General features: G+C 57.3%; 1 protein-coding gene across 2 annotated transcripts in view; it reads right to left on the bottom strand.

The window, feature by feature from the left end:
* Positions 1 to 7260, bottom strand: part of SRL (sarcalumenin) — a 69995-nt gene extending 62735 nt beyond the window's left edge. For both annotated transcript variants that reach the window (XM_075899103.1, XM_075899104.1), the window contains exon 1: positions 7136 to 7260. In XM_075899103.1, coding sequence (XP_075755218.1) covers positions 7136 to 7196 — 61 coding nt within the window. In that variant the 5' untranslated portion in view covers positions 7197 to 7260. The remainder of the gene's footprint in view (positions 1 to 7135) is intronic.
* Positions 7261 to 13709: the final 6449 nt, after the last annotated feature.

Below are 13709 nucleotides of genomic sequence, written 5' to 3'. Positions count from 1 at the left end.
CACCTAATGTTTCTCTTCCTGTTAAACTCAGGCCCAAATTGGCTAGCACCTTGATCTGCATACCTACAATCAACATTAACATACTTTTCTTCTTCCTCTTAAAAGACAAACAGAATTCCTTCAACTTATTCAAATATTACAGTACAATTCATCTTTCTCTTACAGTATAATTCTTTCTACTTTCACAAGGAAGACTTGGTGACCCAAGGCGATTCAAAAACGGGGGGAGGAGGGAGGGCAGAGCCACCCGGGAGACACTTGGCGACCCTTTTGAAATGGAATGGCCACCCAGATTTGGGTCCCGACCCAGAGGTTGGGAAACCGAGCCCAAAGACTCCCATTTACAACGTTTAAAGTCCCTGTCCGGGAGCAGGGTCACCGGGAGAGCGCTCCAGAGGCTCTCAGCTCTAACACGAAGCGTTTCCTCACAAGGGTTTGAGCCCAGTGGACCAGTGCTTTTCAACCTGTTTTCATTTGCGGACCCCCTAAAGAATTTCAAGTGGCGGTACGGAGCCCTCTGGCAACTTTAGACATTGGCTCCGCAGGCCCCAGGTTGAAAGCAACTGCAGGAGAGTAACTCCCTCTAAAATAGTGTGGATCTGTCCCCCTCCAGCAGCAAGACCATGTGGAGAAGTCTGTGATCTGCTCCTATGTCTGACCTAATGTATATGACCCTCCAGCTCCAGCTAAAGAGCCTCACTTTTTAGGTCCAGTTAATTAATCACCAACGACCCTGGATTGCCACTAGGTTTGCCAACAAATCTCTGCGAGTACCCGGTTCAGTCTGTGACACGCACCAGCCAATAATTTACAATATGACCATTGTTCTGTAAACCTCTCCGTTCTTATGAATCAACCATCAATCTGTATCACTGCAGAATTCGACAACTGAGTCTAATTTTAAAACGCTAATAAGCCTGCAGCTGCCCACAGCCAAGCAATCGTGTTGTTATTACTGGGGCGGCAGGCGTGTATCTGATACAAGAACTGGCTTTCACCATTCCCAGATTGACAACTGTCACAACAACATGGCCTGTAACTGCAGCTTAATCAGAGACTCAGAAGCAGCAGAAAAGACCCTGTTGCTCATACCTGTACTGGACAGAATTCACTCTCTTGCTTGCTAATACTTTAGCCAGCTGGCTTTTAAATCCCATTAATGAAAGTGTCTCAATCCTTTTCCTTCGGGAGCAAAGCTGATCATGAAATAATAATAAACATCTAAAAAGAACTGAAAAACAAAGTTGAAATTTTGACATTCTTTCCATTTTGCAGCGTTCGAACGTGACCTTGTTTTATTGCACAATCTTTCAAATGGGCTATTTCATCAAAAAGGGTCTCAAAATGGAGACTGACATTTTTCTGTTACCAACAAGTTGATTTTGGGGAAATGAAAAGCTGCCCTAAAAAGGTCAATGAAAAAGATCACTTTTTGTTTCCAACCTGTATAGAACCAACCAACCAACCACACTCACACGCAAACATTTCTAGAAAAATAAACCATAATTTTTCTACCCAACCCTACACCTCTTTAAACAAAAAAACTGTTGCCATCTAGCTATTAAAAGCCTGATTCCTGGCTTCTATCCTAGTTACATCCTTCCTTAGATTCAAGTCAGAGCTTCTTATCCTGCCATCAGTCACGTCTGAGCAATTCTCTTCTTTCATTGATACGGTTACCGCAATGGTGTTTATTTTTAATCATAGATTATATTGTTCCTTAAATGCTTCATTGCAAGGCAGGAATCACAGGGAAAAATCTTCTACATAAGCCAAAATGCAGTAAAAATACACAGCTGGCAATGTGATAGCAGGAGAATGTATTTCTATAATAACCCGCCAAATAATCAGACCTAAAACCTGGCAAATTAAACAAAATTCCCAGAAACTAAAAAAAATTAGAAAAAGAAGCAGGGAAAACGTGATCTGAAAGACACCCCCTCGAGACAGGCTGAAAAGTGACTCATGGAATTCCTCTGTGATGGCACAAGCAACAGGAAGATACCTACGCATCCTTGTGGACTCCACCATGAACTCCTCATTGGACATGACCCAATCATAGACTCATAGACTCAAAGGCCAGAAGGGACCTGGGCCCACCTCCTGTAGAGCACAGAACAGGGACCTTCCCCACAATAATTCCTAGAGCAAACCTATTGGGAAAACATCGAGTCTTGATTTTAAAATGGTCAGTGATGGAAAATCACACACACACACACACACACACACACACACACACACACAACTTGGTGACTTGTTCCATTGCTTTGTGGTGGATCCTGTTCGTACTTCCACCGGTGTAAATCAGGAATAGCTGCACTGCTGTGCGGGGGCCGGAGGCAGCGCTGGAGATCTTATGTGACAAGTTATGTTAATGGCCCCGCAGCATAATTCTTGGGTTGTGTTGCAATGTCTAGGCCCTTGCAGGTATTTTTATAGGCCGTAGCTCTGTGTCCCCCGAGCCTTCTCCTTTCCAGACAATATATTTTTAGCCCCCTTGCTCTCTCCTCATTCATCTGATCTTCCAGTTCTGCAGGACACCAGCTTCTAGCTGGAGGTCATTTGAGAACACGCCTTTTCCTGGGATGTCATGGTTTTCTGCTCCCGCAAGGGGCTGCATATGAAACTTCTTCAGATCTGCAGCAGAAACCTGATGGGGCGGGAGAGGGTTCGAGGCAGCTGCACTGCAGAGGGGTCCCAGGATGATGCTGTTTCCTGTCGTCTATTAAAGTTCCTTGTTCCATGCTAGAAGAAAGCGGCTCTGTGTGATTTGTTCCCACGAGCTCGTGCCATGGGGCAACACCAGGAAGAGCAGCACAGGACAGAGGGAAGAGGGAAAAGCTATCCACCGAGACCCTATTTTATCTTAGTCCATCCCTATCCCCCAGCAAGAACTACTGCCCGGTTCTAGGCCCTGGCATCACAATGACTCAGTCCGGTATGTGCTACATTGACCAGAGAATCCTAAAAACAATGCCTACCCATAGAAAACCAGCAGCAATGCCATAGCGCACAAGACACTGTATTGCCATACATGCAGCTAATGCGATGGCACGGACCACCAGCAAGGTGCAAAGCAGGGTGTGGGTGTGGGTCTGTGCGTGTACGGGGATGGGAGTGCGTTTATTTAAAAGGGGGAAGTGAATTACGTTTTTAAAAGGGTAAGGCAGCTTATTTGAGGCCCCAAGTGCGCCGAAGAAATCGGCTCCTCCCTCGCGTAGTTGCTACAGGCGCTAACGCAGAGTGAGAGGCGCCACTGCTCTTTGAGGGGCTGGTGGGCTCAGCAGTAAGTGTTGGAGAAACCAGCTGTCTTCCTAGCTACTTGTGTGACTCCAGCGAGGGGAGCATCTGAGTATCTCCTAAGCACACAAAAATAGAAAGACTAATCTCTCCGCTTCCTCCCGGCCCATCGGAGAAACCCTGCATCTGTCACGGCTAGAAGGAAAGGGCGGAGCACAGCCCGCGGCTCTGACCTCAAGTCTTGGGAGGTGCCCCGGGGTTCCCATTCCCCCACGTGAGAGAAAACCTCTCCTGACTGACATTTGGGGTAGACTGTAATCAGGGCCGGATTAAGGGGGGGGCTAGCTGGGGCCCCAACCTATGGAGGGCACCTGATGGCAGCTGTAAGGGGTGTTTCACGCCCGATTGCAGCTGTAACGTGCGCAGCACGCCGGGGGGGGGGTGCTCACGCGCTGTGTGCCCAGGGGCGGAGCCGCGCATGCGTTGCGTGCCCGCTGCCTGGGACGCAGGAATGGCTCGAGCCGGCCCTGACTGTAATTCATGACAATGACCGCCTGGCCACTCCCGCATGGGTGTAAAAGTCGCCATTTTTCTACCCCGCCAGGTATGGAGCGAGAGTGCAGAACCGGCATTCTTCTGCAAATGTGGCACTGTTAGCCTGGGACTGAACAAAGATATTAACTGGATGGCGCATTAGAAAGCCAGTCTCCCCTGACTTGTACAATGGCATTTTTAAGTCAAAAGCTAAGAATGGGGCACTTACAGCCACTTAATTAGCCTCATTAGCACTGGTACGACAATTGACAGGGACTTTTTTTTTGCTTTATATGTGTCTCATATCTTGGTTTCTGTCATTTGCACTCCACCTCATCTGATGAAGTGGGATATGCCCACGAAAGCTCATGATATATTTTGTTTGTCTCTAAGGGTACACTACACTTGCTCCCTAGTTCGAGCTGGGGATGTAAATGTAGCCGACCAAAATTGCTAATGAAGCGGGGATTTAAATATCCCACACTTCATTAGCATACTCTCACCCACGCGTTATTCCACTCAACAGCTGATTCGAACCAGGAAGTGCACTTCGAGACGCATTAGTTTGAATCAAACCCCTTGGTTCGAACTAATGTTACTCCTCGTTTTTTGTATGCTAATAATGTGTGGGCGAGAGTATGCTAATGAAGCGCAGGATATTTAAATCCCCGCTTCATTAGCAATTTCGGTCGGCTACATTTGCATCCCTAGCTCAAACTAGGGAGCAAGTGTAGACGTATCCTAAGATGCCACAGGGCTACTCGTTTTTATTCAGGACTATATCATAGAATCCTAGAACACTAGAACTGGAAGGGACCTTGAGAGACCATCAAGTCCAGCCCCCTGCACTCACGGCAGGACTAAGCACGGTTGACCATCCCTGACAGATGTCTATCTAACCCGCTCTTAAATATCTCCAGAGATGGAGATTCCACAACCTCCTTAGGCAATTTATTCCAGTGTTTAACCACCCTGACAGTTTTTCCTAATGTCCAACCTAAACCTCCCTTGCTGTAATTAAGCCCATTGCTTCTTGTCCTGTCCTCAGAGGCCAAGAGAACAATTTTTCTCCCTTCTCCTTGTGACACCCTTTTAGACACTTGAAAACTGGTGTCATGTCCCCTCTCGGTCTTCTCCTTTCCAAGCTAAACAAGCCCAATTCTTTCAGCCTTCCCTCATAGCTCATGCTCTCTAGACCTTCGGTCATTCTTGTTGCTCTTCTCTGGACCCTCTCCAGTTTCTCCACAGTTTTCCTGAAATGCGGTGCCCAGAACTGGACACAAGACTCCAACTGAGGCCTAATCAGCGCAGAGCAGAGCGGAAGGACGACTCCTCCTGTCTTGCTCACAACACTCCTGCTAATGCCTCCCAGAATGATGTTTGCTTTTTTGGCCACAGCGTCACGCTGTTGACTCATCCTTAGCTTGTGGTTGACTCGTATTTAGCTTGAATAATGATGAAACCGGTAGGATTTCAGTATGCAAATGAGCCAAGGGGGCTGACCATGTGGGCTCTGCAGCACATAACACGGGCATGGGAAACGGGCAAGGCGTGAGGAGGCAGGTAGCTGGGGGCTGGCATCAAAGCGACCCAAGAGGGGCGTGGAGGGCGGAGCTGAGCCGACTTGGCAGGGCGGAGGGAGGCACGGGCAGAGACGGGCCGTGGCCAGCACAAGCAGATTTGCGCAGGCTGCAGCAGGGGTGGATTCCGGCTGGCCCCGTGTCGGAGCATGAGTCCCCAGCAGTGTGAGCAGGGGAGGTGCAGATGCAGGGTGGAACGCGCACAGGCAGCGGGTGGTGAGGGGCGCAGGCTGCGCGGAGGTTACAGGCCAGAGAAGCAGGGAGGAAGTCAGAGCTAAGAAGGGGGGTGTCTGACACCCTGCTGGCCCCCTGCGGCTTGTGAGGCACCGGGACGCTGGGCTCTGCAGCACCCACCAGAACACGCTCCCAGTTTCTCGCTGGGTACCACGCTGAGGCTCTGGGGGGCGTCTGCCCTTCTGGTGCGGGCCTGGGGGGTGTCCAGTCTGCGGCGCCAGCCCCAGGGTGGTCAGAGCTGCACCCAGTCCCGCCAAAGACTCCATAGAGACGAGGCCTCTGGGGCGTCGGGGGGCCAGTGAGCTGCCGTGGTTCAGGATGCCAGGAGCCTGCGCAGGGCCCACCCCTCCAGGGCATCAACGGGCACAGGGAGGGGCTGAGGGACGCCCGCCACATGGCTCCACAAGCCACTCGCCTCGCCCCAGCCCCGAAGGCAGCAGCTACAACTACCGAGGCCTCCCGGCGCCTGCCCCCTCCACGTTCACGCTTAGCTGGGGGAGAAGCCGTGGATGCCCAGGGCACCCTGGAGGGAGAGCGGGGACCGGCCAGCCCCTCGCCCCGCTGCTCTTGGGAATGATAAAGGATGTCCTTAAAAGGACAAAACTCCCGCTGCCCATCCCCTGTGACAGCCAGAAGGCAGCAGCTGGGCACGGTATGGTGGGAGAGGCTGGGGAAGCGGAGAGGGAGGGGGCATGGCAGGGAGGGGGGAGCAGGCGTTCAGTTACAAGGCTGTTTCCATACTTAGCCTCCTCACAGCCGCCTGGGATAGACAGCCCCAGCCAGCCTGGCAAAGGGAGACCAAATTAACTCAAGGGCAAGCAAGGGTAACGTGGATCCGCTCCCCCGCACCTCCAAGAGCACCCCACGGGAGAGACGCCCCAGGATCTTTACAGCCAGGCCCCCTGCCACTGTCTCTGCCCCACACGTGGGGGGAGAGGGGAGGCTCTGGGGAAGCAGCTCAGAATGCCGAAACGCACTGCATTTTGCACCATCGAGGAAAGGAAACGGCGAGAGACCCAGCCCACACCTCCCCCCTGCCCCACTGCAAAATCCTACCCAGCCTCCCCACCCAGCGCAGCACCAAACCCCCCAGGCGCCCGACCGCTGCCTCCTGACTCGGAGCGACTCCAGCGCACGGGCCGGCCCCTCGGAGCGCTCAGCCCCGGGACAGAAATCACCCACCCGCCCCATCCCAATCTGCCCTTCACACGCAGCACGGGCTCAGCAAAGTGCCCCCCTCCACGCCCGCCTGCTGCAGGAGGACCCCATTGCATGGGGGCGGTTGCCCCCAAACTCACGGGGGGCTCCCCAGCTCAGTTCAACCCAAGACCCCCTCAGCGGGGGCCTCCCAGCTCGACGACTCTGCACGGGGGTCACGCCCGGTGCTGTCTGAGCCACCCCCTCAGCCCTGCGTGGTGTGCACAGCCCCGCCGTGGGCTGGGGGTACGGCCACCCGCTGGGCCCAGAGCAGGGGGGCTGGCGGAGAGGCACACGCAGTGCCCAATCCCCAAGGGGGCCCGGGCGGGGGGCGCAGAGCTAGGCCTTACCTGCCGCCCCGAGGAGCAGGAGAGACGCCAGGCAGCAGCACAGCAGCCTCAGTCCCTGCATGGTGGCTGCCAGGAGCCCGCTGCTGCTCGGCGCCTCTATTTATACAGCAGCTGGGGAAGGGGACAGGCCAGGCACTAGGGCAACTGGGCGGCAGCCCAGCCCTGCACACACAGTCTGTTTGACCTCCCCTCCCCCCAGTGTGGGGCTCCAGCCCTGCAGCCCCCCTGCCTGGGTGTGGGTCTGGGGCCCTGCAGCCCCCCTGCCTGGGTGTGGGTCTGGGGCCCTGCAGCCCCCCTGCCTGGGTGTGGGTCTGGGGCCCTGCAGCCCACCCCTCCCTGGTGTGGGTCTGCGGCCCTGCAGCCCCCCCTCCTCTGCTGTGGGTCTGGGGCCCTGCAGCCCCCCCAGTCCGGGTGTGTGTCTCGGGCCCTGCAGCCCCCCTCTTCTCTGGTGTGGGTCTGGGGCCCTGCAGCCCCCCCCCCGCCAGTCCCAGTATGGGTCTCGGATCCTACAGGGCCCTGCCCCCGGTGTGGGTCTGGGGCCCTGCAGCCCCCCCGTCCCAGTGTGGTCTCGGGCCCTCTAGCCCCCTCCCCACATGGTGTGGGTCTGGGGCCCTGCAGCCCCCCCCCCCGTCCCAGTGTGGGTCTCGGGCCCTGCAGCCCCGCCCCCCAGTGTGGGTCTGGGCCCTGCAGCCCCCCCGGTGTGGATCTCGGGCCCTGCACCCCCGCCCCAACCCATCAAACTTCTTACTCGGCTTCCGCTTCCTCAGCTTGGTGGTCCGGCTGCGGGTCTCTGGCCAGGGCTGCCAGGCGCCCGGACAGTCCAGTATTGGAGCTGTCTCTTCGGGAAACAAACGGAGACACTAGAACGGTCGGGTGTTTTCTAACGCAGATGGGATGTCGATTGGGGTGTCGTGGCCAGCGTGTCTGGTATTTTTGTTGAAACCATCTGGCAGCCCGAGGCGCTGACGGTCTCGGTCACGGTGCTGCCAGCGGCCTCCCCACCAGCTGCCGCCACCCCAGCCTGGCGCTGCCCGGCCCTCGCCTGTCACGGGCCCGGTTGCCGGGGAGGGGGGGGTCTGCACGCGCAGCGCCTCTCTCGAGGGACCCTCCACCCGGCACCAGAGAAATGTGGGACTGGCCTTCCCCCGTCCCCGTCCCCTTCCCACCGACGTTGCGCTGCAGGTTAGAAAGGGGCCGTTCACATCACTGTTCTTCACGGCTACAGTCGTTCCCAGCTCGTTTCTGTTGTACCTGTCGGTGGTACTTCCCTGGCCCCGTGCCCACGGTCCCGCTGTGTGCCTCAGGCCCCCAGTCGCACAGACAGGCTGTGACGGGAGAAGAGTGAGTCCAGGCTGCTCCAGTTAGGAGCTAACCACTGGGCCAGCTGGCCTGCCCCCCAGCCTGTCTGAAGCACTATGGCAGTTTTCCCAAAGCTACATTTCACCACAGTCATGAGCAGGGGTATTAACGTCTAAGCCTCCCTTGAGCCGGGCGATGGCCCCGCCCATCCTCCCCCTCTACGCTGGAGCCAGCCAAGTGGGGACTCGGCTTCAACCAGCAGCCGGGAACCTGGTGGCCAGGGCGCTTGGGCCGGCGGGTGGGGTCAGGCCTCCAGTGGCATGGCCCAGCCAGCGGAGCTGGGCACTAGGGCCGTACGGCACTCAGGAAGGGGGCTGGTGTGGCCGGGCGCAGAGACCGGCCTGGCGGTTGGGAGGGCTGGTTAGCGTGGCTGGAGAAAGTTGTCCGAGGCTCCACTGGGGGGGGCGTGGTACGGCCGTGGGGCTCCGGCATGCACGGCAGGCACAGGGCTGGCAGGCTAGCTTGCCCACTGCCCATGACCACAGGCTATTCCAGGGGTGGGCAATAATTTTTGCAGGGGGGCCACTTCATGAATGTTGGTGCATGGTCACCGGCTGGCACCAGGCCCCCCCACTCCAGAAGGGGCAGGGCCTCAGATGGAAGGGGAGGGGCTGGGGTCTGCAGAAAGAGAGAGAAAAAGTGTGTGTGTAAGACACTGCGTGTGAGAGACAGACTTTGTGACACAGATTGTGCGTGTGCCGCAGCGTGTGTGTGACCGGGACCGTGTGAGGGGGCCACAGAGACTGTAGCACAGACTGGGGGTGTGTAGCGGGCTTTCCGCTCCACCACAGCGCCCCTGCCATCTGCTCGGGGAATTATATCTGCCGGCAGGTGGCGCGGTCTCTTCGGGACACTGCCCTCCGGCAATGTCCACAATAGCCTGAGCTTTTCCCCCTTCCGGGGGAAGGTTCGTTATAGGCCAGCCGGCCTTTAGGAGGCGGATCCTCCGCCTTGGTATACTGGATGGCTAGTCCGTCCTATGGCCCTTCCGTGCCGTAGAGTAGTCCGAGCCCTGGCCCTTTAAAAAGGTCCGGTCCGGGTGCTGGCCGGGTGCCAAAACCCTTATACAGATGCCCAGGCCCTCGAGCGGGGCAGGGCAGCAACTGCTGGCCAGACCCCAACGCAAGGCGGGGCCGCAAACAAACCCACAGGTCTGTAGGAGCTCCTAGTTCAAGAGCGGGGCCGGCAGTGCAGCTGTCGCAGTGGCAAGGGGGGTGGGAGACTGCCACCCGGTTAGTGGGTGGCAGGGGGCGCAGGCCCACCCACTCCACTGCGCCCCGGCCCAGGGGCCCTGGATGCAGCCGTTCCGCTGCTACGGGCTCAGCAGGGGCTCCAGCCCGCAACTTGCTGGCCTAGGGCTGTCCTCAGCCCATGCTACCCCCTGGGCCTCTCCTCGTCTCCCCCCCCCTTCCCCAGTACCTGTAGCCTCAGCGGCCTGTCGGGGAGTTGAGGCCCACGTCGTCTCCGCAGGGGCTGGCGGCCCAATCCAGGGGTTAAGAGGTTGGAGCTTTGTCATGTCCCGTGGGGCTTGTCCAGCCCGGCGTTCCCGTACCCACCAGGGGTCCAGCTGGTCCAGCGGTGCGGTCCCGTCCTCTGGGTCCGCGAGTGGTTCAGCTGACGGGCCGGGCCAGGCCTTAGTAGCCGGGGCAGGGAGTCTCTGGCCCGCCTCTGGGAAGGTGGCTGAGGGCGGCCTACCCCGGGTCTTAGCCTCCCCAGGCAGGAGCTCCAGCCAGGCCTCTGGCTCCCTCGGAGGCTGGCCTCTGACTGAGCTCCCAGGCAGCCTTCTTATAGTCCTAGCCCCGCCCTTTGACTTCCGGTCAGGTGAGGGGGCGGAGCTAGGCTGGCCCCAAAATGGCTCCCAGAGGGTTTCTTCTGCTTCCGGCTCAGAGGGCGGCCATTCCACCCCTCTACAGGGTGTGACAGTGACACACAGTGTGTGTGCTGGGTAAGGTTCAGAGAGAAGCCAGGCGCTGTCTCTTTAAGACAGGGAAAGCTGTCCTGCAGCTCTCTCTGTGTGTGTGTGTGTGTGTGTGCGCGTGCACCTCCGCTGTGTCTCCCCCTCAGAGCTCTGCAGCGAGGGGGCATAGGGGCACGCCCTGAGTTCAGCGCGCCCCCGTCACCCCACAGCGAGCAGGAGAAACCTGGGAGCAGCTGTGCTGCGGGACAAAACAAAGTGTGTGTGTGGGGGGGTGCAGCCTGGGGCCCTGCTTTGAACCCTGGGAGCTTTCAGTCCTCCTCAGCTCCCCATCCCCCCTCAGCAGCTTTGAACCCAGCCACGGCCGATGGCTCTTGAGCCCGTCAGTCGCTCTTGGGAGTCAGTGGCTCGGTCGTTAGGGGCCGCAGGCTGCAGCAGAAGGAGAGATCGGGCACGTGGTCAATCAGCCACCCGACAGCCATCAGCAGCGGCGACACCGCGAGGTCACCCCTTCTAGCCCACAGATCTGAGCCAAGAAAAGCGGCAAAGGCCCATCTTCCCAAGGGGGGCGGCAGTCAGCTCGGCCGCCACAGGCGTTCGGGATCCACTTCCCCCAGCTCCGAGAAGCAGCCCCCTCTGGCGTGGCCCGGAGCAGCGGTTTCAAACCAGAGCCATCCCGCACGGGAAGCACGGAGCCTCGCTTCCTGACCTTCGTCTCGAAAGAAACCAGCCGGGGAAATGTCCACGTGCTGCCTGGCATGCGACCCGCACAGCAGAGCTGAGACCTACCACGGGGCCTTTCGTGGGCACGCGTGGTCAGGCCTTTCCTTCACGTCCCCGAGGAGAAATCACAGCCCCGCAGCACCATGTCTTGGCAGCCAGCACGGGCTTTTCCTTCGCCTTGACTCACAAGGAAGAGGATTTCCCTCTGAAATCAGCTGTGCGCCTTCTTCCAGCAGTACATGCGCTGTGGCATTTATTTGTTCACGCCACATCTGTGGGCCAAAGAGTTGGGTTTTTCTGGAGGCCGTCCAGGTAAGTCTGGCCTAGCCCTGCTTGGGAGCTCGGCCAAGAGTCCATCGGAAAGCAGGAAGCTGCGTCCTAACTCTGTCGGTACCTGGGCCCCTTGTCAGCACTTCTGCTGGGGAACATCACGGTCCAGGATGAACGGCCCGAGTTCTCCCGCACACGCGGCTCCGTGGTCGCCCGCAGAAGCTTCTCACGCTCAGGAACAGCGTTTCCTGCCGCAATGGCCCTGCGTGGCTCAGCACGAGCGTTCCTGCGAGCAACCAGGCAAAGCGATCGCTGGAGAGCTCTGAGAACATCCTGCGACAGAGCGAAGCAGCCAGGCCCCGGGACGTCAGCCTGTTCTGGTGGGCCCAGGGCCCTACGACACGAGGCTGGCAGGACAGCAGCGCTCTTGCTAAGTGCTGTGGGGAGACTGCCAGAGCTGGGAGCAGCGGGGACCAGGAGGCCTCCTGACTGATGAAGAAATAATTTGTAACTAAGGCAGATCCTCTGCCGGCGCAGCCAGCCAGGTGAGCTGGGTGTGAAAAGTCTGCTGTGCCTCTACGGCCCTGCTGGTCACAAGAGCCCTGTTACACGTGGAGGGAAGGCCCGGAGCCTTGCATGCCAGGCCATTCTCGCTTCCACCAAAGGAGTGGAACGAGTGCTTCATTTGCATAACGGTCTACCCAGAATTCCCAGAACTGGACCCAAACTCAGCACTGGGTGGAGAGTGGAGCTGACACGTGTGCGGGGCGGGGAGGGGGGGCGGCGTTCCTGCCTCGCGTGTCCGGCGTGCCCTTGGCCTGCTGCTACAGAGGGCTCCAAATGCCGGATGAGACAAGGGAAGCTCTTCGAGGGGGGCAAAGGAAGCTCTTTTCTGAAGCGGCAGCGGACAGCACTAGAGCCGCGCGAATGCTTGCGAGGCCCTGTCCCAACCAGCTACTAAGAAGTGGGCAATCGCTGACGGTGCGTCCCAGCGGGCCGGAGACAAGCGTGTCCAAAGGACTCCAGAATTCTGGCACGGCGCCCTCCCGCGAGTGGGGCGGAGCAGTCGGGGAAGCGAGTGGCGATGTCGAGGGACGTTGGCCGGCGGGTTGTTCCCATGGGCGGGTGGGGACCTGAATGGCCCAAAGGGCCCATGGGCCGAATCCCCACTCTGGCACGATAAATGCAGAAGTGGGGGCCTGCAAAAGTACCTCACAACCGTATCTTTCCAGACTTTGGTATAAAACTTCCCCCCAAAATCTTAACAACCTAGATGTTGGGGATAAAATCCACTGCCACCACCCAAGTAATGGTAAGAAAATCAGGGGAGAGATCACTTGGGAAATCTCACCCCTAAAGTAAAAACCAGGACACAACAATTAACCAATGCCAGGTTAATAAAAAGAAAAGAGAAAGAACTTTTATGATCACCACAATATTCCTGTTGCCAGCATAATGACTAGATGGAAAAGTCACAAAGTAATATACTCATGGGGGGGACCCCACCATGGGCCAGGAGCTTAGTTACAAAGGAGAGGAAAACCCGTTTCTAAATGCACAGACATCAGAACCCATTTCCCAAACCAAAAAACAATAAAACCTAACACATTTATCTAAACTTTACCCGACTTACATACAGTGAAGAGTCTTTTCTTGGAGGGAGACATTCTGTCTGTCTCCCTCAGTAGCTGGAGAGAAACTGCCCCAGAGACAAAGGAGGGAAAACCCCAAAATTCCTTTGTCCCAGTTTGAAATTCCTAGCTACATTCCTATTGGCCAACTCTACCTGGCTTAGGTATAGTTAACCCCTTAGTCCCCAGGCTGCTGGCTAACCCTCATGTCATGACAGGCACGAGGGGCAGGAGCTGTCTGAGGCCGGCTGGCTGTGGCAGCTGGAGCAGAAGGCACGATCAGCGCCCCGGCCTGCATGGCTGTCAATGGCCGTGATGTCATCATCAGGCGCCTCAGGCCAGCGGCGCCCTAGGCGACCGCCGAGTCTGCCTATGCTCACAGGCCGCCCCTGGCGAGGGGTGCTCTAGAAATTCTGCATGGTGGCTAGCTCTGAGAGAGATCCATAGGCGCTGACCCCAGCCCTCGCTGCTGCCCCCAACCACAGGCCGAATGGTTAAAATGGGAACACGTTGGAGAAGTGCCGGGAAAATGGTTTTACCAATTGGTTGGAATTAGGGTTGCCAGATGGTTGAAACAAAAATACCAAACACCGCCCCCCCCCCCCAAAAAAAAAAAAACAGGAAAAAATGCTGTTGAAGGAAAGAAAAGGTGGAGGGAGACCAAAGTTGCTGAGCA

Source organism: Pelodiscus sinensis, chromosome 16 (genome assembly GCF_049634645.1).
Source record: "Pelodiscus sinensis isolate JC-2024 chromosome 16, ASM4963464v1, whole genome shotgun sequence".
NCBI classification, from domain to species: Eukaryota; Metazoa; Chordata; order Testudines; family Trionychidae; genus Pelodiscus; species Pelodiscus sinensis.
The sequence above is the reverse complement of the archived record's forward strand: the minus strand, read 5'-3'. Positions and strand labels throughout refer to the sequence as shown.